At 37.3% G+C, this 25,356-nt stretch overlaps 1 protein-coding gene across 1 annotated transcript in view; it reads right to left on the bottom strand.

Moving 5' to 3' along the window:
• DACH1 (dachshund family transcription factor 1) overlaps positions 1-25,356 on the bottom strand; it is a 433,928-nt gene that overhangs the window by 188,068 nt on the left and 220,504 nt on the right. The window contains exon 3 of the mRNA XM_047850847.1: positions 6,330-6,491. Coding sequence (XP_047706803.1) covers positions 6,330-6,491 — 162 coding nt within the window. The remainder of the gene's footprint in view (positions 1-6,329; positions 6,492-25,356) is intronic.

Genomic DNA, 25,356 nt, shown 5'->3' on the forward strand with positions numbered 1-25,356 from the left:
ACAAATGCATTAAAATTTATGAAAGAGTAGCTTACCACTTCTTATTTTTTTAATGTTGGGGTAACCAATTTTGTGTGAAATGTCAGGATATGAAGACATCTTTTGCATAGAGAATGATGTGAACCATATGGCTTATTCACAATCGATTGAATTACAAACCATGGCAGTTCCTACACTTTTAAGAGATGCTTATGTGGTCCTTCCATTAAAATTCCACTAATGTGACATTTGTGAAAAGGTTTATGTTTGGATATACTTCCCTCACCATATGTGAAGTCACAGGGCAAAAGCATTGATTTAAAGTGTTTATATATAAATTGACAGCTATCAGTTCTAAAATATTTCTCATTTCACATGTCAGAATCTTTTTGGCCTTTTAGGGTAGTCCTGTGTGTATGTTTCCATGTTTACAAGATCCTGGCTGTTAATATTGTTAAATTTACTCATCAGACAGGAAGAAGGATCTTACAAATCATTGTTAGGCAGAGAAACATTAAGAAAGTTTGAAAAAAAAAAACTTTCCACATTAAATCTGTTAAACAATGGCAAATTTCTTATGAATCAGTGATACTGTAATTGAACTGGAGACATTTTTAGAGCAAGCTTGCTCTGGCTTTTTCACCCTCCGATTTGGAATCTGCTCACAGTACTGCCAGCTTAACCAAAAAGGATTAACTCTCATATCCAACTGAGAACACAGATAATTCTCAGTAATTGGTAAAAAATGAAGATGAATGGGGCTGAGAGATAAGGAGCAATTAGCTCATCAGCAGTTACAGCTGTGCACTCAATCCGGCTCCATCTCTTGAGCCTCGGCCCCTTTTAAAGAACCTAAGCAGAATAAGCATAGGACACCCCTCCCCAAAAAATTGCTGTACCTGCCCATCATTTCTCTAGTCTTCCATTTTATTTCCTTACTATACAAAGACACCTGTCATAGCATGCTATGTAAATTACTACCTCTCTCAGGACCTATGTCTAAAGCCAATCTTCTTTTTAAACTTTTTTTTTTATAACAGAAACCAAATGACTACTGTAGACACTCTTAAATTCCCTGTCAATCGTTTCATTATAGCAGCATCATCTGTTTGAAAATATAAGCAATTCCCTCATCTAATTATAGGAAGGATTTGAGGTTCATTAACATTGCCAAGGCAGAGGATCCAATGTGCAACTGCAGAGCTCTGCTTGGTGGCCTGTGTTCTCAGTTTCCTTTTATTTGCTTTCTCAAGGTCTCTAAGACTTTTTCCTGAGATCATAAAATTAATTTTTTCCTTCCAAATACACACGTGAGTTAGAAGAAAGGAAATGACTACAGTATAAACTATTCTACTTCTGTAGGAATGGTTTAAAAAAAAAAGATAAGGGGATGGTCAGCTGGGTAAGATAATTTTATCTCCTATCTGCCTGGCTTTTTTTTTTCCCCACTCATTTTTTGTTGTTGTTGCTGTTGTTATTGTTGCTGGTTGATGGACAGAAATAACAAATAAGGAATATCATGGAAGAACACAGCTGTTCATCCCAAACTCAAGTTCTTGTGTTTACTTGAACCTCCTACATCGTTGTTAACTATTGCAAGTTTAAGAAAACGAAAACGAATCGTACATTTTGGGCATGTGAAATGCGTTCAGTTTGTGGATCACTGCATCAGTGTCCCCTTGCTTGTGTTCCACAGTGTTCAGAAAGAGACATTCTGAAGTCTTAAGATGACTTCACTTCCTTAAAGAAATAACAGCAGTTAGGGGGTTCTGCCTATAGTTTAAACAATGAGATTTTCTTGGGACATCTGTTTTGAGATCACATTTTGAATAGATATGAACTCATTTCCTACTAAGCAAGCAATCTACTATTGTTGATAGCTGTTTACCAGTTCTATGAGTCAGATATTAGCTAGTGGCAAAGGTCCCTCTTAAATCCTCCGAGTATTCTTTAAACTGTGTACATAGTGTTTTCCTTAAATAAAATGTTAAGAGAAGGTAAAAATGCAGTCTTTTCCTGCCTCTTGGTAAATTATAGTCCACAAAGTCTTGCACTTGGGAATAATATTTAATGTATTTATCTTTAAAGAGTCATTTCCTTTGTTGTCATTAGTTAAGGGAATAAGATACTAGGTTTAGCAAGTATTTAAATAACATAGAAACTACTGAGATGCTCACTATGTCAATATTTATATAGCATTTAAAAACTAGAAGTAAAAATAAGTTTCCTTTATTTAGATTAAATCGATTGTGATTAATTTAGTATCCTCAAAAATGTGCATGATGCTCAAAAAAAGATAAGCAGATAAAAACACAGCTATAGATACTGTGGAATTGACCTTGGGTTCACCGGTTTTAAATTCTACCTTTCCAATATCCCAGTCCCAATTTCCAAACGGCATTTTTTTAAGCTGGTTATGTAGATCAGTCCTTAAAGCAAAAAAATAGCAATTTATCTGGCCTGTATGTTGTGGATAGTGTTGCCACTAAAAAGAATCCAGGACATTTTTCCTTCTTATCTGCGATGTAGCTCATATCAGCCAACCTGTCACAAGATAGTACTTGATATAAACAAGAGATTGCAAAGACATCTCAGTAATCAATATCAGGATGGCTACAGTATGGAAACCCCAACCAGTGCATATCATTTGTCTCAGCATCTATTTCTATGGCCAAATGAAGCATTAATTCAAATCATAAATCTATGGTGATTTAAATCTGGGAATGAGCACCTGCCTGCTTTAATGATTTATTTTGTACATTTCAGTAAGCAGGAGATTTGTCCATATGAACTGACAGGTCACCTTCAGATGCCAGGAGCAGACTGTTTATCACCATGCAGACTAGCATCTCATCTTAGCAAGTAAATATTAAACTAAAAGAATCCAATTGATTGTGGATGAGGGAGAATGGAGACACGGCCATATATTTTACTCAGCGTGCTGATGCCTCCCTCGGATCTATCCTGAAGTCCTCACTTCTTCCTAAAGTGATCATTCTGTTGGAGAGATGTGAGCTCAAGGTTACCATGTAAAGTTGGGACATAAAATAATTATGTATCAGTGTCACAGATTTCTTTAAACACCTTTTTTTGGCTAATTTTTACAATTCATAATAAGAACCAAAAGGAGTCATGTGTAATAAAAAACTCTTTTCACCTCACTAAATGGAATCAAACCAGGCAAAACCAAAATCTGTTCTCTGGGGCAATAAGGATTTCCTTACGACCTGGGTGGCGGTGGAGGGGGTAATAATGTTCCTACATAGGAAAGCCTAAAACTTTTAACAGAACTCGCGAGCCAGAGGAGTATGAGAGAAAAAAGAAACCTGAATTGATTTCAAAAACGTCACTGTATTTGGGCATGGCTAAGCAGCAACGATACATCATGTAAGTAGCACCTCTCTGAGGGGTTTCACTCCTTCAAACAGACAATTGATAGATTCATGAGAGTAGTAAGTTTGTATTCTGAAATATAGGCCTTTGAGATTCTTGGGATCCCTCCTGGAATTCATCTGCTTCAGTACCACTTCCTAAGCACCTCATGCCCGCCGAAGCTCCCGGATGTAGTACATCCTGTTATGACTGCCTACTTATGTAGCCATCCCTCCCATAGACTGTATGCCCCCTGAGCGCCGGGACTGTATTATCATCATTTGATGTTACTAGAATGAGTGACAATCAAATGCACAACAAAATCCAAATGAGTGACAATCAAATGCACACAACAGCTCCCCCCAAAATTTACCCATAGGCCTGCAGCTTAATAGACACCTAACAGAGAGTAGAAAAACAGGGAAGGAAGTGAGAAAGGAAGTGAGAAACACTTGACAAATAGGATCTCCTTTAGTTCTCATGATGTAGATATTATTATGCCATTTTCCAGATATGGAATGTTAGGCTCAGAAAGTTTACAGAACTTCCCAAAGCCACAGAAGAGGTAATTGCTGAACACTTACCAGGAGACAGGGACTGCTGGCAGAATCTTAGAAGACTGGGGGCCAGATAAAGCAACTGCTCTGTTCAGCCACTATTTTGGTCTGTGCGGGCTCAACCCCATGGTGCCCTGGACTTTCCCTCCCCTTCCTCCCCTACCCCTCCACCAAACTCTCCTGTCTTGATGTCTAGAAAAAGGAGGGGGATGGGCCCTGGAAGTATAATAAATCATAAATTCTTAGAGGGCAGTGGTATTTGAGAATAGAATAAAAAATGACAATGACAACATTTTACTCCCAAATCAGCTACAGATATCTAACAGAAATTATCTACATGCCTCAAGACTAACAGTAACACCAATGTTAACACACTCTAAAAATATTAAGACTCTGTAGGAAAATTCAAACTTCTGCTCTTGACTCAAATTGGTGTTGGATGGGGCGGGGGTCAAAACTAAAAAACAATCTAAACTACCAACTAAATACCCTGATAGAAGAAAAGTGATAATTTCTTCCAACTACACAAAAAGGAAAATTCAAATTGTTTCTTTTTTAAGTCATTATGGTAGCCCATGTACTCAAATAATTACGATAAACCACAATTTGGTCACTAGGCAAATGTTAGTCTATAATATCAAGTATTAAATGTATGTCAATGCCTAATTATGAGCCATGTTCTCCTTATCTTATGCCTATTGGTTTTTCCAAAGTCAACTTCTCCTCTGCTGCTCAGGAAACTCAATCAGAGATATCATGCTTTAATATCTTTTGTTTTCAACGTTATTAAATTGCCTAATTTAAATATTCCTCCTCCCAACACCAACTATTAAGAACAGCCTGCATTAAAGGCTCACTCTTCTAAATTTTTAAAAACATTCCAGATTGTTTTGCAATGGTAACTAAAATTTATAGTGGCCAATTACTTGTTTTTAAAAGTGTCTAATTTTGTTCTATTTTATAGGCCAAAGCAAGAGATTGCTTATTTAAAAAAAAATGTACTTAAGTGTTCCAAAAAGAGAATTATAATTCATTCACTTTACTTCAGAACTGTTTTTAGTGTTTAAAAGTCTGAATTTATGTGTGTGAACCACGACCTTAACAACCCCGCTGCCCTCCATCCTGTCCCTAGGAGCACTGCAAATGCAAACCCTCATGTTTTTCTTCATCCTTCCAGCTGTAAAGCCATGGCTTTGGCTCTCTTTCACATCTTTTCAACCTTCTAAGAATTGCCACCACTTTCTTTATAACCTATTCTCAAATCAAACGCATTATTGCCACGCCTTTGCTACTTCTCTTGTGTGGTGCTATGGAAAAATTCTATTTATTTTTTTTCCTTTTTTACATTAGAAGCCACCCTTTGGCATCACTGAAGCAATGGTAGTTTGTGTTTTGTGTTTTGTGTATATATTTAGAAATTACTCCCTACTCGAACATTCACATCTAGTGTATGCTTCCATGGAACTGTTGTATGAATGATTATTACTGAAATCCCTTACATGCCCTTAACTATCTGACATTAGACAGAAAGTAGAGAGCTGCTGATTATCTAAAGAAATAATCTATTAGCATACTCCATGGAAAAGAAAATTTAATTGAACTGCCATAAATTATTGCATCCTTCATGAAAATATGTTGGATATAGTATCTTACACATCTCTTGTAGTCTCCACATTTCTCTTGTTAAATTATAATTTGAGCAGGATTTCTACATTAAAGAGAAACAATACAGTGCAGTGGCAGAATACAATCCTTTATCTCACCAACACATAGATGCTAAAGATATCATCAATAAAAAAGTTAACTCACATTTGAAGTTGTGTTTGAAAAACAAACTACTCAAACGAATTCTGCGAAGAGAAAGGTGTTGGTTTTGGTTTAAATGGTGACTATTAATTTTTCCTCTCTTTCTCCACATCTCATGAAAGAAAAAAAAATCAAGAGAATTCAAAGTTGTACATGTACGACGAGAAAGATTGGTTATAGTTGTTTATAGAATGAATTGTCAACATTATTCTTATTCTTGGCAGCACATGAAAGGGTTAAGTTTATATGTTCTACTGCTGATGCAAACGTATTTGATAACACATCCATTAGGAAGCAAAAAGATGAAGTATGGGTTTGTTTGTAAATATTCTTGTCACCATACCCGTAATCAATCTTCTAAAATTCTGATTATTAGCACTTAATTGTGGTACAAAAGATGTGAACTGTCAGTAGAAGTTGCCTACATGAAGTTGATCGTATAGCAAAAAATTATGTCGCTAATTATTTAGTCAGAGTGCATGTTGTTAGAGGGACAAAATCGTATCTCCAAAATATACACTGTGTTTGAAGCTAAAAACGAATAGTTTTGTTCTGGAAAAGAAAGTAATTTGGTAGCGACATGATCACAAAAGTTTCCGTGAACATAAAACTTACCAACACTTGAATTCATGTCGCCATTTTCAGAATCTGCTCCATGTTGGTTATTACTGGCATGATAGTTGCTCATGGCTTCCAATTTGATTTTTTTCACCTTCATTGCTTCGGCGATGGCTGCGTTGGTAGCAGCGGCCGCTGCTGCAGCTGCTGCTGTCAGACCTTAACAGAATAAATTAAAAACAAGGTAATTCACATTCTGATCTTTTCATGTAGTAGTCCATGTACTTTGTAGAGCACACATACAAACATAATAGAGGATCTGATTCCTTCATGCCACACTCTGATAACATATATTCATTCCCGGCTAGCCAATGAAACATTGATATAATGGGGAGGATGCACTGTAAACTCTCAAACCAAATATTAGCAGAGACATAATTCATACACAGAAGGAGAGGAGTAGAAATGCATCCAGAATTCTCTCTCAAACAGATCAATTAGAATATGTTATTCTCTGCTTAAAATCCTCTACAGCTGCCTGGAGGCGGGAGTCTGAACTGCTCAGCTCAATTCATAAAACCTTTCACTAAAAAATGTAAACCTACCTAATCGCTCCATTTCCGCATCCTCAGGCCCCCCTCCAGCTACCTGAACATGCCACCAATACGCGTACATACCCTGCTTCTTCTGTGCTTTCACACATACCACTCCCTTTGTCTGGAATGGCCTTGCTCCACAGCTCACTTCCCTGACCTCTCATCCCCCAGCCTTCTAGCCCCAGGGTTAACACTTTTAACCACTGTGCCATGTTTGTCCAGAACAGTTCACCTCTGTTCATCCAGAGAACAGGAGGTAGATAGGAATGGACGTGAGACTAGAAATAGAATTTGAGGCGAGATTATGGAAGAGCAGAAAGCTAAGGCCATGCTTTATGTACAGGCTATAGATAGCCAGAGAGGTTTTGGAGGAAGGGAGTGGTTTGCTTTCCTTAAACGTGTGAACTTTTACCAAGTGAGTTCACTTTATCCTGGCATCCCTCTCCTGCAAAATGGCAGACACTGCAATACCTGAATAATCTCCCCTAATTCTGAAACTTTAGCAGTCTAGGAGAGGATATAGATATCCCTGCTCCCCATACTCTTTTTGCTATGGCTGCTTCAGAGTTTCTGACTACGGTGCTTCAACTCGGTTTGAATTTATCTGTGTGATTTATTTCCACTCCCAGCTGGTGGATTAGAGACTGAACACCTCTCTCCTCTTTTCCTCCCCACTAATCATCGCTTCTAGTTTCTACAGCAAATGTTACAGCCTCAGAAATTATAAGAAAGTCTTTTTTTCCCCCTAGAAATCTCTGCTTTTTTTTTTTTTTTATAGATGTTAGGAGAGCTCACCTTTCCTTCAGATCAGACCAAAGAGGCCTTTTAGCCCAATGCAACAAGACCTTCAGAATGGATCTTTGAGTGAAAAACTGATAACCACCCTCTAAAAAGGCACTGATGTAAACTCAAAGAATTCATCTGGGTCTACACTGTACATTTGTTGCCTTTTAAGTCCCAACTTGAACGGATTCTCTCATCTTCCTATGATTGAATTTACTCCCCAGTTACTCATTTCCTTCAAAGGTGTTTCAGAACATTTTCTTTCCTGTTAAAATTCTCATGTTTCCCAGCAACTCTCTCTTCCTCGATTTTGCCTGGTCACAAATGTGACTATCCTACGTGTCCCTTCCCTTCATTACCCCATGTGGCCTCATCTCTACCGTATAACACTTCCAGGGTCTGTATCTTTGCTTTATGCAGCAGGTATATCTTGTATTCAAATAAGGAAGATAAAACTACAACTTGAGATCTGACTGTTATTATTATATAGATCTGCATCAAATTCTACTGAATTTGAAACATAACTATGCATGATATAGCCTTAGACCAGCCATAAAGACTTTTTGAATATTGTTTCTTCACCTGTAAATTCATTCTATTCACAAAGGGATAATATGAGGATTAAATGAGATAGACTATGTGAAGAAGGCCACATCATGCTATTAAACACTAGGTATTCTAGTTCCTCAAAAAGCCCAGTCCTAGCCATGATTCCTGCAGGATACGGTGGACTGGCCATAGCCCCCTTAGCTAGAAGAATCTTACTTCTCTCTTTAACCCTTGACTTTTAAAAATATTTTTTTATAATTTTATTTACCTGATCTTATGATCTACTTGTCCACTTGGCAGTTTATCCCCATGGTTTTACATTTCTAATACAAATTTCAAAAGGTATACGGTGGTTCCCCCTCTATCCATGGGAGACATGTTCCAAGACCCCCCCCCCCATTGCCTGAAACTACAGATAGTACTGAATCTTAGGTATACCATGCTTTTTTTCTATACATACATACATATGACAAACTTTAATTTATAAATTAGGCAGAAAGAGATTCACAACAATAAAATAGAACAATTACAACAATATACTGTAATAAAAGTTATGTGAATGCAGTCTCTCTCTCCCTTAAAATATCTCATTATACTGCACTCACACTTCTTATGATGATGTGAGATGATAAATTGCCTACATGATGAGATGAAGTAAGGTGAATGACACAAGCACTGTGACCTGGCATTAGGCTCCTATTAACCTTCTGATGATTTTTCAGAAAGAGGATCATCTGCTTCCAGGCCATGGTTGACCAAACTGGGGAAAGGAAACTGCAGATAAGGGGGACTCCTAGAAGTGTGTGACCCATACATGATAAAACTGAACTATCTAATAATTTTTATAAGAAGTATTGCACTATTTTTATTTTTATTTTTATTTGAGAGGGAGGGAGAGCCACAGAGGGAGAGAGGGGGAGACAGAGAGAGAATCTCAGGCAGACTCCATGCTCAGCATGGAGCCCAACGTGGGGCTCGATTCCATGACACCAAGATCATGAATGGACCCAAAATCAAGAGTGGGACGTCCAACCAAATGAACCACCCAGGCTGTAATACTTTTAAATATTGAATTGTTAGTCTAGTTTAATGAAGGCAGAAAAAAAAAAAAAACTATGACATTTTCAGCAGTTGCTGATTTTAGTTCCACTAACTCACCTGGCTCACAATTCTAACACTTGAATAGCTTTCAAATTCAAGCAATTTTCTCCATTTTCCCGGCTCCCTCTAGTGCCAGCTGCTGCCTTTTCTTCAGTGGAGTCCTGCAATAGCCTCTCAACAGCTTCCCCTTTCCCTGTTTCCAACCTCTTACTACTCATACAGCAGTCAACATAATCTTGTAGAAAGGAAAATCCAATCATGACATTCAATGCCTACTCTTAGAAGCAAGTGGGGCACTTCACATGGCTGTCAGGGCCCTTCATGCTCAGTCCCCTGCCTGTCCATGTAGCACTGTGTGTTCGCTCAGGTCCCACTTCCTCTTTGTGCTATAGACACTTCAGCCTTCTCCCATTTCCTCAAATGGACTACATTCCTTCTTCCAAACCAGACTGTGTCCAGGTTGTTCCCACTTCTAGAAAAGCTCCCTAATCCCTGTCCCTGCCCCTACCCCAGGCCAGCCCCTGTGTCCCTTATCTGATGGCGTAAACATTATGCTCTAGGAGAAGTGAGCTCAGGTTCCTAACTCTTCAATCTACCTGAGAAATAGCTATCAACATTTCAAGAATCAGCTCAAAATATACTTCTTTCAAAATTAAAAAAAAATATGTATTTTTTTATTTTTGAGAGAGAAAGAGCATGAGTAGGGGAGGGGCAGGAAGAGAGGGGGACAGAGGATCTGAAGTGGGCTCTGTGCTGACAGCAGAGAGCCCAATGTGGGGCTCAAACTCAGAAACTGAGATCATGACCTGAGCCTGAGAAAGGCATTTAACCAACGTGAGCCATCCAGGCACTCCAAAACGTACTTCTTTTAAAGAGCTGACCTTCCCTACTCCTCAAGAGTAGAGCTAGCCATCCACTGGTTTGTGTATGTGACTCTACCATCCTTTGTGCATCAGAATCACTCATGGAGCTTTTAAGCCATGCAAATAAACCACTTACATGCATGAACCCTACCCTATGAGGATTCTGGCTGGGACTGCTGCATCTGTATATTTTGGGGTTGAGTTTACTGTTCCTCAGGACATTACAATGTGCAATCTGAGCAGAGAAACTCTTGACTTCTTTAATACTCTTTTTTAGGAGGGGGGAGGATACGTTTAGAGCTAGCTCCTCTAACTAGGTTATAACACCAAAAGGACAGAAATACTTCCTTAATATATGTATCCCAAACATCTACCACAATGCCTGCCACAAATTCTCACAGAATGAAAAAACACTTCTGAGACTAGACTACTTGGAAAGCCACAGGAGAAATATGGTCACTATTTTGACAATATCTATGTAAGTAATTTAAAGCATTATGTTTATGTTACAATCAATGTGAATATATTAGAAGCAGCAAATTTCATTAATTTAATATAAAGCATGACTCTCCCAAGCTACATCTGCCTAGGGCTGGAGAGGATCACAAAAGGCTCATCCGCCCTCTGTATTTATTGCACTTCCTGTTGGCCTTGCAGTGGCCCTTTCAAATCTCTGATGTAATTCTCAAATCCCCCCCCCCAACTTGCTCTTAGAAAGAAGTCCCATTGTATATTTTGCTCCAAAATGAAGTTGTCTTTGAAAAAAAAAATTGTTAAAGTTCACAAAATAAGTCTAGCTTTTGTTCTATACTTTATAGAGAATTCAAACTGTGAAAACATTTTCATGTAACCAAGAATTACCTACTTGTGTAAATACTGGGAACCCATAACATTTACCTCCCTGCCTCACCCTTTTCTTCTTCTTTTTTAATGTTTATTTTGAGAGAGAGAGACAGACAGACAGCGAGCAGGGGAGGGACAGAGAGAGAGGGAGACACAGAATCCGAAGCAGGCTCCAGGCTCTGAGAGCTGGATGCACAGAGCCTGATCAGGGGCCTGAACTCACAAGCTGTGAGATCATGACCTGGGACCCTTAACCAACAGAGCCACCCAGGCACCCCTCACTCACCCTTTCCTAAGGGAGAATTTTTGTTATGTCCTCCTTCAGTAGCCCACCTTGAAGTACATTATATTGCAAATTTACCACTGCTTTTAATTCTTCCCAAGCAAGATGAACCATTTTTATCTCAGACTTAGGTAATTCAGTATTTCTTAAAGTGAGAGTCAACATCAAATCCAGCCATCATGCATGGTAGTTAGAGGTTATCTTCTCCAAGGACACAGTCACAGACTGTCTGGGATGGGCTGAGGAATCTGTGTTTTTACCTTTCAACAAACAGGTTGATTCTGAGGGCTTACTGCCCTTAGATTATTTGAGGACAGTAATTTACACTAAAGTGTGTCTGCATCTCATAATCAAAGTTTCTTAACTGAGTAGATCATTACAGTTGTTTTCAAAAGTGAGTGTGCTTCAGAATCAACAAGGGAACTTGTTAAAACACAAAATCAGGCTGGACGAAGGAATCATAGTTTGAGATGTACTGCTCTAGTGGGATGCAGACTTTAATAAAAATGAATCTTCGTGTGCCTTTGGCCTATCACAGCGGAAGTGAAAAGGTAAGCCACGTAATGCAGCACGTCGGTATGTTATTGATGCAGCAGTCATGTACATTACTAACTCCAGCAACCACTTACATGCATGAATCTATTTGGCATGTACAATAACTGTTACTGAAAAGCTTGGGTAATCACTTTGGATTCTTGAATTGGTAAGAATTCTTTCATTGGGGGAAACATAACAAATATATAGAGATAGATATGAGAGAGAGAGAGAGAGAGAGAGAGAGAGAGAGAGAGAAAGAGACAGATAGAGTATGTGTGTGTATCATCATATGAGGAAGGAACAAATGAATGATCTCTTACACTAAGGAATGATTAACCCACCTATCTTACCTCACCAAACTCACTTTTTTATGCTCTCAGAGCACAGTGAAAGTATCTCATACACCAAAACAGAAACACGTACTGAACTGACAAGACAAATATGAAATAATTTCATTTTATTTGAAAAGATTCTAAATCCAGGAGCACCTGGATGACTCAGTGGGTTAAGCACCCGACCTCAGCTCAGGTCATGATCTCACTGTCTGTGAGTTCAAGCTCCATGTTGGGCTCTCTGCTGTCAGCACGGAGCCTGCTTGGGATCCTCTGTCCCCTTCTCTTTCTGCCCTTTGCTCTCTCTCTCACAAGTAAATAAATATTTTTTAAGAATATTAAAAAAACATTCTAAATCCAATGTAATTAACAATGGAGACACTTAAATGTATTCTTAAAACTCATTTGGCATTAATAAGATAATGGACTAAGAAATATTTTGTTAAAAAAAGACATTTTCCTTCACAGGAAGGATAGTAAGTCATAGTTTGTACACTGCCAGACCTCCAGTTGGCCCTCACGAAAGGGATTGTATATCAAAACTAGGTTAAAGACCATAAGCCTTATATCATGCAAAAAGATTTAGGTTTCTTTTTCTTTCCTATTAAATCTCCCTATCTCTACATTTACAATTTAAAAGAATAAATAGGCTTTTACACAGAATTTTAAAACACGACTTTTCATATTGTCCGAATTATGATACAAACTCATTTCTGTGGGCTTCATTCTGATCTGCTCCTTCAGAGAAAATTCTGTATTACTTTTCTAACCGCATACTGTTAAAAGTTTGGTTTTTTTAATCTTGGCTTACAGATTTCTTTTACTTTCACTTTTTGATGCTCTGCTAAAATCTTTAGTTACTGTCATGGAAATTACTAGTTACCTAAACTATCTATCATGTAGAGGGTAAATACGTGATGGTTAAAAAGCAGCACTCCAAAAGCCATACAAACTTTGGACAACATGCATCAAATTTATCTGGGATACCGCTGCAAGTTATAGAATTCCTAAGACTTCAAAATTCTCATCTTTAAAACAGAGATATCAATTCTGACTTGATAGGGATGTTGTGGAGAATAAAGGCAAGATAATATATGCAACAGCATGGGCACATACTAAGCCCTCCACAAATGGTAGTAAATATTATCAAGTAACCCAGAATATCCATCATGTCCTTATGTCTAGTTTTACCCTTGTTCAGTTACTCACAAAAATGCAACTACGACAGAAGCAACCTAACAGTGTGGAGTGAGAATTTAGCCACTTGACAAATGGAAATCTAAAACCCATGCCTCTATCTAAACATTTCATTTAGTAGTCTACATTGATCACATTTATCTTAAAATCACTAAATCTCCCCTCTGTGCTCTATTGATACAAAGCCTTCCCTACTTCAAATTCAATATCCTAAAACCAATCCATGGGTTTATCATTTGGAAGAGAGGCAGGCATTGTCACCACTTAAGAGTCTTATTTTACTTTGCAAAGATAGCATTTTTCTTCTGCTTTCAACTTTTATCAAAACAGCCTTTAAATCTTTCAAATGCCATATACAATCCTGACCAGCCTTTCTAAAATAAGGAAAAATATCCCCATTCTATTTCTTTCAAATAAGTTAGTACTCCTAGTGATAAAAAGTAGATTACAACTATAGATTATAAATATCAATAAAAGAGACATATTGCTGTCAAATTCTTTCTCTGATCTGTTTGTTTGCTCATTAACTTGAAAGGTCCAATCTTTGATCTTTGGTTTCAAAGACATCAAGATGACTTCCAAATGTTTGATATGTTGTCTACTTTTACATCACATTCCATATAAAATGTATTTCCCAAAAGCTAATGGCTAAATAAAATGAGTTCTATGTAAGAGATAGTAAGCAGTCAAAGCTTCTATATGATAGACTTTTTATTAGTCTATGTCACTTCACCCAAATTTAGAAGAAACCATTTTAAAGATGCAGTAGATTATAGCCAATGGTAGTTATTATTAATATTCTGGAATTGATAAGTTATTTATGTCTGGCATTCTTCCGACTGATTATTCAGGGAGACAGGCGGCTTATAAATATCTCATCACTCCACCGTCACAGAAATTTCATCGACAGTGCTCATGCACAGCTATTAGCAATATGAATCTAACCATTACAAGAAGGAGGAAAATCGAACATGTGGCATTAATACGCAGTCCTGGTTCCTAACCATCTGATAGGCAGATGGTGTGAAGCGGATTCTCCAGCTGAAATGAAGGGGCACATCATTTAAAACCTTGTTTGCATTCTAACTGATATCAGTGCCATATTGATATACATGATACATCATGGCAGTATTTGAACAATCTAGTTTGTTTCAGTCATAAATGTTTACTGCCTTGTTTTTTTTAATCTTATAAGCATGTTCAGAAGAGTGTATTTTTAATTTATGAAACCTATTGTTTACTTCTGTTGAACTAGAAGATTAGTGGAAACCAGGAATATTAAATTACTTCAACCACAGCAATATAACCAAGACAGACGAATAAAGTAGGTTTCTATTTTCAATAAAGGATGTTAGTAAAAGAGTTTTAAAATTAGCCCAGGCATTTTGCACATTAAATGCATTTATTCATTTAAACCTCCTGGCTGCCCTCCCCCCCAAGTGGCATACAGAGAAACTTAATGCTTTACATAGCCATTCATTTAAAACTCTCACTGTGTGCAATTAATCTTGTCCAACAATTCAATTCAGAAAGTAAAACATCAAAAAGCATAGTTCAATTCAACAGTCGTTACTGTGAAGTAATCTTTCTGCTCCTGACAGTTCCTATAGACTCTTTGCAAAACTCGGTGGAAGGTGCATTGTAAGCTCCATATAAGTTTGAATTACAACTCAGTTGAAATCACTCCAAGTCTTAGAAGAACTTTTGGCTCAATATAACAACTTAAAAATACCAGTACCCTTTTTTCACCCTGTTTTCTTCCAATCCTTGTTTAAATACCAGCTGTCTAAAAAACTGACACTAATTTTCAGTTATTTATTTTTTCAATACTTTCTAAATAAAGGGAAATTGTGATTGAAATATACCTGTCCTCACCCTTGAATGATTAATAACAGACATGATAAGCAACTGGAATAAGCAACTTAATTGTGAATCAGAATAGATTGAAGATTTTGAATGTGAATGTGTCTCCTAATGTCCATTAGACTGACTTTTCTTGCCCTTTAAAACACATTTATATTCTGCAGAGAAAAGGGAAATTGATCTTTAAGGCCATTAATGGAAACACTCCCTACACCAGTTTTCAGCTTTTCAATTGATTTAATTAGATTTTTTAAATGTTTGGATTAACAAAACCCCCCACTAATTTGGAGATACATATGGAAAGAGTTTATTATAATATTGATAATAATAATCAATCAAATAGACATCAAATTTAGCATTCTTATTCTGAATAGCTTAAAATCGCAAGCCCTCAGAGCAAAGGAATAGTAGCAGTGAAGTCGGTGGAGGGAACACCATGGAGATGTTATGTTATTTGGCCATGTGTTAAATCACTGAGGAATTTTTTTCAATTTTTTTCAATTCTTTTCTTTTCTTTTTTTTTTTTTTTTTTTTTTTGAGAGAGAGAGAGTTGGATGGGGCAGAGAAAGAGGGAGAGAGACAATCGCAAGCAAGCTCTGTGCCGTCAGCACAAAGCCTGACGCGGGGCTCCATCTCATGAACCGTGAGATGACGACCTGAGCTAAAAAGTCAAGAGTCTTATGCTTAACCAACCGAACCACTCAGGCGCCCCTCCATGGAAGTTTTTGAAACATTCAACTTCTGATCACTAACTCACAGAATCAAGCTGAAACACAATTAATTCAAAATTTTAAATTACTATGGCTTAAAATAAGAAAATAGGTAATGTTTAAAACATTGAACTCGGGCACAAAAAGGTCTTGAATATAAAATTCTCACTTTTACTCCATCTGTTAACATTACTGCCTTTAGAAAAATAGTTAACAGCCACTCAGGGTCTAGACTTATAAAACATGGAGACGAAAAAGACTATCTAATGCGACCCTTTTATTTTACTGATGATGAAACTTAAGGTCAGTGAGGTTAATCATTTCTATAAAGTCACACCATTAAATAATGATAGAGTGATCCCAATTCCCTTAACTCCCAGTGCAGCATTGACCACACTGACTCTGTCAATAAATGTAAAAAGAAAAGTACAGAATACTGTAAACCAAGGGATCACTGAAAGAAAATGAATCCCCTTTGCTCAAGTAGCTTATAGACGGCATAGGAAGTCAAGGGTATAGATGCTCAGATGATGTCAAAAGTAAAAGCTGAATGGAAACCAATTTGACAATAAATTTCATATATTAAAAAAAAAAAGAAAGTAAAAGCTGACTTCATTTAGAAACCTGACCAAATTGTTCATTTGGAATTCAGTTTTATAGAATTTAGAATGTATCTGCCACAGAAACAATGGTCTTTCCACTTTGTGCACAAAGCTTTCAACCTGGACTACAGGTAAAATACAGTATTTATATTAGCCTGAGTCCTCTATTTACAGCACAACAAGAACAAAAGAGAAGAGCAAATAATTATTTTCCTATGTCCTGAATATAGAACAAACTCTAAATAGAAACAAACAGAAATAGGTAAACTTTGACTCCAATTTTCTTTAAAGCACCCTTATTATTATTCCATCTCCAATAAACTGTTCTTCAGATGTCCTCATGTTTGTCTAAGGAGCAATTCATTTTACTACTCACGTGACTCAATCACCCCAAATTACTCAGTGCATTGACTCCAGGCAGGTGCTTCGTACTAGCCTGAGAATAACTGACAGTGTGTGACATTCTGAAAGGATGTTTTTTAAAGAGGCTACTTGTCAATATATCGGTGACAGTTCAGGCAGTACAATAAGTGAAAAGAGGAAATGGTGTCATAAATTTAATTTCCTGCAAAAGAGTCACCTCATTGGCATTTTAGCCTAAGAATAATCTCCCCAAATGTTCAACTATGTTTCTCAACACCATGTAAATCCTCTCCTAAATCCTTTGATACTTCAATAAGTCTCTTTTTTTTTTCTTTTTTCTAGAAATCAGGTAGCATGTGGTTGTTGGTGAGAAGGGGAGAGGAGATAAGAAAAAAGTGTTGTAGAGGTGGCCATTTCTTACATGAAAGTCTTGTTTGTGGGGAGTTATCCAATAGAAGTAACTGGAAAAGATGTGACAACACACTTTTTCTGATATAGTAATATATACTTTTTTTTTTTCCCAAGGAAAGACTCAGGAAGAAATGTAATTATACACACACACACACACACACACACACACACACACACACACACAATCACTTTGTAAACAGAAGTCAGGGTCTGGGTTGGGAACAACAGACAGCCATGTTCACTGAAAAGCAACAGAAACAGAGGGACTAGTTGAGGCAGTGTATTCTTCACCCTTTTGTCATTAAGTTTTAATATTTACGTCAACATTTCATTGAATCGCCATAATCAGCCTAAAAGTTAGCTATTTTCCTCATTTGTTTACAAGGAAAATGTGAATGGTGATAGGCCAGTTGTAGTACTTGGAAAAACAGGTTTTTGGTTGAAGTTTTAAAGTTGGATTACAGAAAAGAACAATCCTAATTGATTTAGAAGAATATGTACTGCCATGTGATAGGGAAATTACAAAAGAAATATAGGTTATAGTTCATAGTCTCAAGTGATTGCCATCTCCTAGACAGTGGGCCGTTAAACAGATGAAGTCTCTACCTTGGCACCTCATTGTAATCATAGTCAACTAACTTAATTATTTTTAGCACAAAAATCACTTAAATTGTCTGATTTTGAGGCAATCTTGTAGTTTATCACTCAAGAAATAAATGCCATCTATCTTTAAAACGATTTCCCTTCTGAGGTTGCATTAGTATATGCAATCCAGCTCACCTAGGAACAGAGAAGGTGGATGTCGACGAACGACTACCAATGGTTGTTATTACTCATGTTTCCTTTTTTGCTACAAAAATCATAATGACAGAAAGAACCACTTAATTCCTAAGATGGCAAGAAATGTGAGTCTTTTGTGTATTCTCATAGAAACTCACTTTATTTCAAAACAACTGTAAATCACAGCAAATCTTCAATTTTCCTTATAGCCCTTACTTTAGGAGCAAAGTCTGCAGTTATACTGATCCAGTGGCTTCTTTTGACCTAATTTATGTTGTACCATGAGATTCTATTAAAAGAAACTAAATCACTGCAGTAGATTTATTCACCTTAAATAATTTAAGCTAATTGAAAAAGAACCAAACTAAAACTAAAACACTTCTCTCAAGCATTCAACTCCTGCATGTCAATTAGTAATTTAAACAACCAGCTAATCACAACAGCTTTATGAGAAACACGGACCTGTGCTGTGTACACATTTCTCTACCTCCACTGAGTTGAAGACTGAAACAAACATCAGTTCTGAGCCTGAAAGTATGTGTATCTGTTCTGTAGTAATTAGGCAATTCCAATAAAATAGTTTCACAGATGGAGCAAAGATTTTTCTCAATCTTGCTAAACAATTCTTAAAATAATACACAGAAAAATGAGAGAGACACCTGGAAAAGCACTCTTTCAGCAAGGAGTGATGGCATTCCAAACTTATCACGTGACTTAAGCAAAATGAAATTAAAAACATTATTGTTATTCACAAAGGTTACCACATAATGACCAGAAACTGGTTCCTAATTCCGAATGGGTTGACTTCAAAATTAAGAACCTGGCTTAATATTATTATCATTATTATTATTATTATTATTATTATAGTTTATTTTTGCAATATTGCTTCTCATTAAAAGTTATTAAATATCATTGTGATTTAAGATACGTTAATAGTGGCTCATAATGTTATCCCAAATTATAATATTCTGATTGCCCCATCATTATAGAACTCTATTTGTAAAAGCAATGGTCACTTTTCTCAGGGAATTATTTAATTTTATAATTCAGCCTTTGTAATACCTGGAATGTTTGGCATATTCACTCATAGGACAGTTGTACGAAGAGTTACCAAGCTTTTGGCATCATTTTTACCACACATCTTTCCTAAGAGAATTAGAAAATTCAAACCTAAGTTTATCTTGGAAGTAAAGCCTTTTGAAATATTGCTAAAGTGCACACGGAATAAAGACAACACACTTAAGCAGACTTTCCCCCCCTTTAAACAGCATTCAAATTTTCAAAAGCAATAGATCCTCCGTCCACACGGAGTCTATTGAATTATTCATTTCATGTGCAACCTCATGCTGGACCATAAATTGTTACTTTATCTAATCAAAGGAGACTTAACTCTACAGAAGGTCAAAGGTTTAATTTTGTGAAGTATTATCTTACGCTAGGAGTTTAACCGAAAAATAGAAGAAGAAAAACAGCCAAGAAACTGGTAATAAATGAACCTTTATTGCCTCAGGCATTGGCCTAGTTAATAAACTTTCATTGAAGGTTTCTTTCAACTGTTACGGACAATGAGAGGAAAAAAATCTTAAATTACAGCCATGTGTGACTTTTAAAGCAGTCATTCTTTTTTATCTCAACCTCCCTAGCTCAGGGAAAAAAAAAAAAAAGACAAAGAGAGATTGTCTTCGATCTTTTAACCAAAAATGTATGTTTCTAAACAGATGAAAAAGTGCAGATAAACTTTTCTAAAAGCAGAGGTCAGCTTTGAGCAATATAAAAAAAGGCATTCTTTAGGTGTTGAATCTTAGAGAACAATGTCTCTAGCCAAATGTGAAACTACAGAAGGGGGGAGGAAGACATGTTGTATTCTTCACAAATCTAACTCTTAAATTGTGTCTCCTGCTTAGCAAAACATGATGCCTTATAATCTCCCCATTATCACACCAAGTCCATTGTAGTTTGAATATCCCTTAAAGGTACTGTGAATAAGTACATTATTTATGTACTTTCTGCCCCATTTTAGACCAAAAAAATCCTTTTATTTAAAAAAAAACATGTATCAAAATAATTCATTTTATTGTCATTCATTAAAATCTTTAGGAGAAACAAGTCTATCTTTTTAGCTGATACCCCCCCCCAACCAAAAGCCACCTGTCGGTAGGTCCCCCCCCCACACACACCCAAATCCCCAGAATTTTCTAGAAAAGAAAATAAACTGAGTTGTTCTGAATATGCTTTTTTTTTTTTTCAGGAGGCACTGTGCGAGTATGAAAGTTATTGGGCCCTTAATTCCAACATCTTTATCTCCCCACCACAGCATAAATAAGGTAGACCCTTGTATCGCCAACGGAGTTCATAGGAGCTGTGAGAAAGGAAAGAAGCCACGTTCTGCATCTTCCTTCAGGTACTCTCAAACAGCAATGTGAAGCGGGCTGGCTCTGCTCCTAACTGGACCCCCCCTCCTGCCAGATTCCACCCACAAATCACAGTGCTCTCAGCAGGGCACCGAACCCTCTTCCCACCTGGCAGCATTTGGACAGAAGTGGGTTCTACTTCATTCCAGGGACATGTCCTCAGGATGCTATCTTGGCCACCTTTGAATCCGAACATGATAGCTGCTTATACCAGCAGCACCAGGTGAAAGGAAGACCAGGCTCCCTACTAAGAAATACACTCCTCACAGCTGGGAAGCAATGAGTTCCCCCTGGGGTCAAGGATGAAGCACGTTTATACCAGAAGCTCTGCTTCTTTTCTGTATTTGCTGAGAGTGGTGAGAGAGACGTAGGAGAAAGTGGAAAATACAGAGATTAAAGACAATTTAACATGAATTCTGAAGCGGGGCGGTCGGGGGGAGGTTCAAATCAAGTTCTATGCATAGACTATCAAGGATAAAAACACAGGTGTTCTAAAAGAGTTACACTTGGATATCAGAACCTGAAGCAAACTGGGACAGTTCATTTTATTAACTAGAGGCTTTTAGAATCTATGAGTAGATTTTTAAATTTTTTTAAACATTTATTTATTTTTGAGAGACAGAGACAGAGTGGGAGCGAGGGAGGGGCAGAGAGGGAGACACAGAATCCTACATAGACTCCAGGCTCTGAGCTCTCAGTTGCAGAGCCCCACGCGGGGCTCAAACCCACAAACTATGAGATCATGACCTGAGCTGAAGTTGGAAGCTCAACTGACTGAACCACACCCAGGGTCATTCAAGAAACTATGAAGTGCTTACTCTAAGATTACAATAAAAATCAGTATCAAAAGAGCAATTGATAAGATATTTTGGGTCCCACTGTATTCTCTACCTGATTTACATACATGCATGCCGTTGGGGGCAGAAAAATGAAACGGGGAAGAAATATGATGAAACATCAACTACTTTCTAGAAAAGAAATGCTATACTTGAATGTGTATAGTGAATGGCTAGTTACATACAACTGTGGAAAAATTATTTCGAATTAGCCAGGATGATAATGCTTTACAATTTCCGAGTTTTTTTTTTTTTTTTTACCATCTGTGAGAAAGACCGAGGTACACTCTGAAAGTGACCCAAATGTCAGAGAAGCAAGGAAGTGTAACAAAAACAGGTATCTCGAATCTAATTCTTTATTCCATTAATCAAAGTTTCATGGGTTTAGGAAAGTTGTACTACAGAACACAGGATAAGAAAAGAGAAAGATCAAGGGAATTCAAAGGATTTATTAAAAGTGCAGACGGTAACTCGGACTAGTGTTTTAGCTAGATAGACACAATTAATTAATTGTAACACTGTGAAACTCTAAAACGCTAAAGGAACGTGCTCACGCCTGCAATGCAGTAATGTAGCAAAATACTTATAATCTTTCAACCACCAGGAGCTTTTGTTGGTTTTTTAACCTAATCCACAGCTTGACATAGATCCTAGGGTAATGAAACACAGTTCTTTGATTGAAATAATATCTAAACATTGCTGTTCTAGCCCGGTGGCCTGATAGAAGTCTGTCTCTCTGGAACTCAAGAAATTCAAGTCCGGAAACAAACTCATACATTGAGCTCTGGCCTGTAAGTCCTTCAGAAAAAGTCTTTGAGGCTGGAGTGTGCCCTTTCCAGTTTCATAGGACCAAAAACAGGTATAAAAACTTCTACAATCCCTTTTCTTTCAAACGGTGAGAGTCAAAGCAAACGATTCTCTTCAGCCACTAAAAGGTTCCTAATAAGACAACAGTACGGTGTTGATAATCACAGAAAGTCTAATGCATGTCATGAAACAGCTAAGAACTTCAGAAGGGATCCATCATCCCAGCTTTCTCCATTTTCATGTGAAAATCTACAAGAATATCTACAAGTTTTTCAGTTATTGTTACAAAGAAAAGTTGATCCATACATTTTGTCAATTTTAGCCACGTGGAAAATTTCAAAGTGTTCTAAGGCACACTAAACATACCTAAAAAAGAACTTATGTATACTGTATTCAGTGAAAAAACAACCTCTATATTATTTTACTGTATTTAATGTACCTCAATAAGCCATTACGATAAGAATGCCACCCTTGAACATTTTACTGAGAGAATTTCTAGGTCTTCATGTGCAGCAGTAAGTGCACTTTGATTAAGCTCTGGAAGATAATTGCAATAAAAACCTCTATAGCATTGTGTATTCTGACCAATTTCAAAAAGCAAAGAAAATATACTATTAATACTTACCCATATCCAGGCATCTTGGATCAACTGCTTAGCAAAAAATAGACAAACAGAAAACAGTAAAGCACTGTTGGGTAGCACTAAATATACCTGAGGTTTTAGCCAAATTATGATTTCATGTTTGGGTGCCACGCTTATAATATTAAGTGATGAAAATGAGTTTTTACTTAGTGTCTGTCATCGGACACTATCAAGTCACTTTATAAACAGGTTAATAAAAATGATACTTGGATGACAACTGGAACAGTCTGCACACTGTCAGAAATGTGAAATCTTGACATATTTTATCATTGCATTTTAAAGCACGAGCTGTGAAGCTGGCTGGGAAGTAGAGGAAGAGTAAGAAAAATCCTCAAATTAAATAGTTAAGTATGTAATCCTCAAAACATAGTAAGTCTTCTAAAAAGAATTCCGGGAGCACAACTAGCGGTGGTTAAATCAGTAGGTCAACGATGTCTAGGAACCAAATTTTTTCTGTATTTACTTTTTGCTACCCTCAACATATTGGGAAACAACTCCATGTTATTTAGCAAGTGGGCTACAACAATTCTAAGAATCTAAGCAAAAAAGTGAGGAGCTGTTGGGCGCCTGTGTGTCTCCGTTGGTTGGGCTTCTAACCCTTAATTTTGGCTCAGGTCATGGTCTCACAGTTCGTGCGATAGAGCCCCACGTCAGGCTCTGCACTGACAGTGTGGAGACTGCTTGGGATTCTCTCTCCTCCCTCTCTCTCTCCAAATAAATAACCTTAAAAACAAGTAAGGAGCTGTTTATTACATGTATTTCTTTTGATCCCCTGAAGAAATCTTTCACAGAGAAATCCTAAAGACTCTCCACTCAGAGCTTATTAGCCATAAGCTGCATCACCTGATCATGCCTGACCACTCATAGGCAAAGAGAACAGGTCCACCATGATTCACATCTGTGATGGAACATGGGGCTGGGTCCTCATGAGCACATAATTGGAGGAAAAATGTGAATTCCTCCATAAAATTAGTGTTTTGTTATAAAGGAAAGAAGTGATAATGGTTATTGGCTAGCAGCTAACAAAGACTGTAATAAAAGCTTACAGGGGAATATTGAAGAAAATAGCTAACAGCCTCCAATAGAAGCCCAATTACATTGCTATTCCAAATCTTCCATCATTTTAAATCTTTCTCATGCTTGCTCAAAAGTTAACTACCTAGATGCAGAGGAAAATATCACTGTTTTTCTCAAGGTACTTCTCATAATGAAGGCCTTGTAAAGAAAAGTTCCATAAAATTATAATAGTGACCTTGATTTTTATATTTAGAGCTACCAGGAACAGAAACATGAAATAGCACTCAATTGCTTTGAGTTTCCTTTCCAACCTCTAGCTGGTGATACCTATAGAATAAATAATAAGATGGCACGCCTATGGAATATATAATAAGGTGGTGTCCTTCATTTGATTGCTGGACAAATACATATGAGACAACTGTTATGGAATGTGACAAGAAGGAACTGGTCACATTTGAGCTGTATCAAAAGTTTATTTTTTATTATTTTTTATTTTTGTAATGTTTATTCTTTTTAAGAAAGAGAATATGAGCAGGGGAGGGGCAGAGAGAGGGGGAAGGAGCAGGGAGAGGGGAGAGGGAAGGGTGGGGGTGGGGAGTGGGGACAGATGATCCGAAGCCTGCAGCCTGAGCTGACAGCAGAGAGCCCAATGCAGGGCTCAAACTCATGAACCATGAGATCATGACCTGGGCCAAAGTCAGATGCTCAAAAGACTGAGCCACCCAGGCACTCCCAAATATTTAAACATTTCCTGTGACAGTAAGCTGACTAAAACTGGTGGTGGTATCACTCAATGCTTTGATACAGTACTAGAAATATTTGCCTTCTTAAGGATGTGAACCAGTGTAGGAAAACTTGAAACGGCAACAACAGAGGTCAAGGGAAGGAGGGAAGGAGAGAGAAAGGAGGAAAGAGAGAGGCAACAGTGGCTTTAAGAGGAACACATGTTCATTGCCATGTCAGGGCTGTTTGGTGTCTTCCTTCCATCCCTGGTACCACCAACGGCAAAACAGAAATTTTTAACAAAAGTTTAAAATGGAGAACAACGGCAGAAATACAATGTAGGGCAAAAAATACAGACTTTGCTGTCTAAGATGTGAGTTGCAGTCTGCTGTCATTAGGTAAGATGGCCTCTGTTTGCAAGATCTAATTTCTGTCAGCTTCAGTTAACTTGTCCCCAGCTGTAATAAGGAGAATCATGTTGCCTGTGTCTCACAGAATTGCTAAGAACATTAAATGACATAGGATGTGTGAAAAATATACATGCATGTTCCCTAGTGACAGTTTCCTTCCTTCCTTGGTTTTGCTATCGTTACATCATACTGGGTCCTTTACTGCCTTTCTTTCCTTTTTCTTTTCTTTTTTCTTTTCTTTTCTTTTCTTTTCTTTTCTTTTCTTCTCTTTTCTTTTTCTCTTCTTTTCTTTCCTTTTTCTTTTCTTTCTCTTTTTTTCTTTCTTTCTTTCTTTCTTTCTTTCTTTCTTTCTTTCTTTCTTTCTTTCTTTTCAGTACTATCCATACTACTTAAAGAGCTGCTGCCACTACTCGTTCAGAACGAA

The sequence above is a fragment of the Prionailurus viverrinus genome, chromosome A1 (assembly GCF_022837055.1).
Source record: "Prionailurus viverrinus isolate Anna chromosome A1, UM_Priviv_1.0, whole genome shotgun sequence".
NCBI lineage: Eukaryota > Metazoa > Chordata > Mammalia > Carnivora > Felidae > Prionailurus > Prionailurus viverrinus.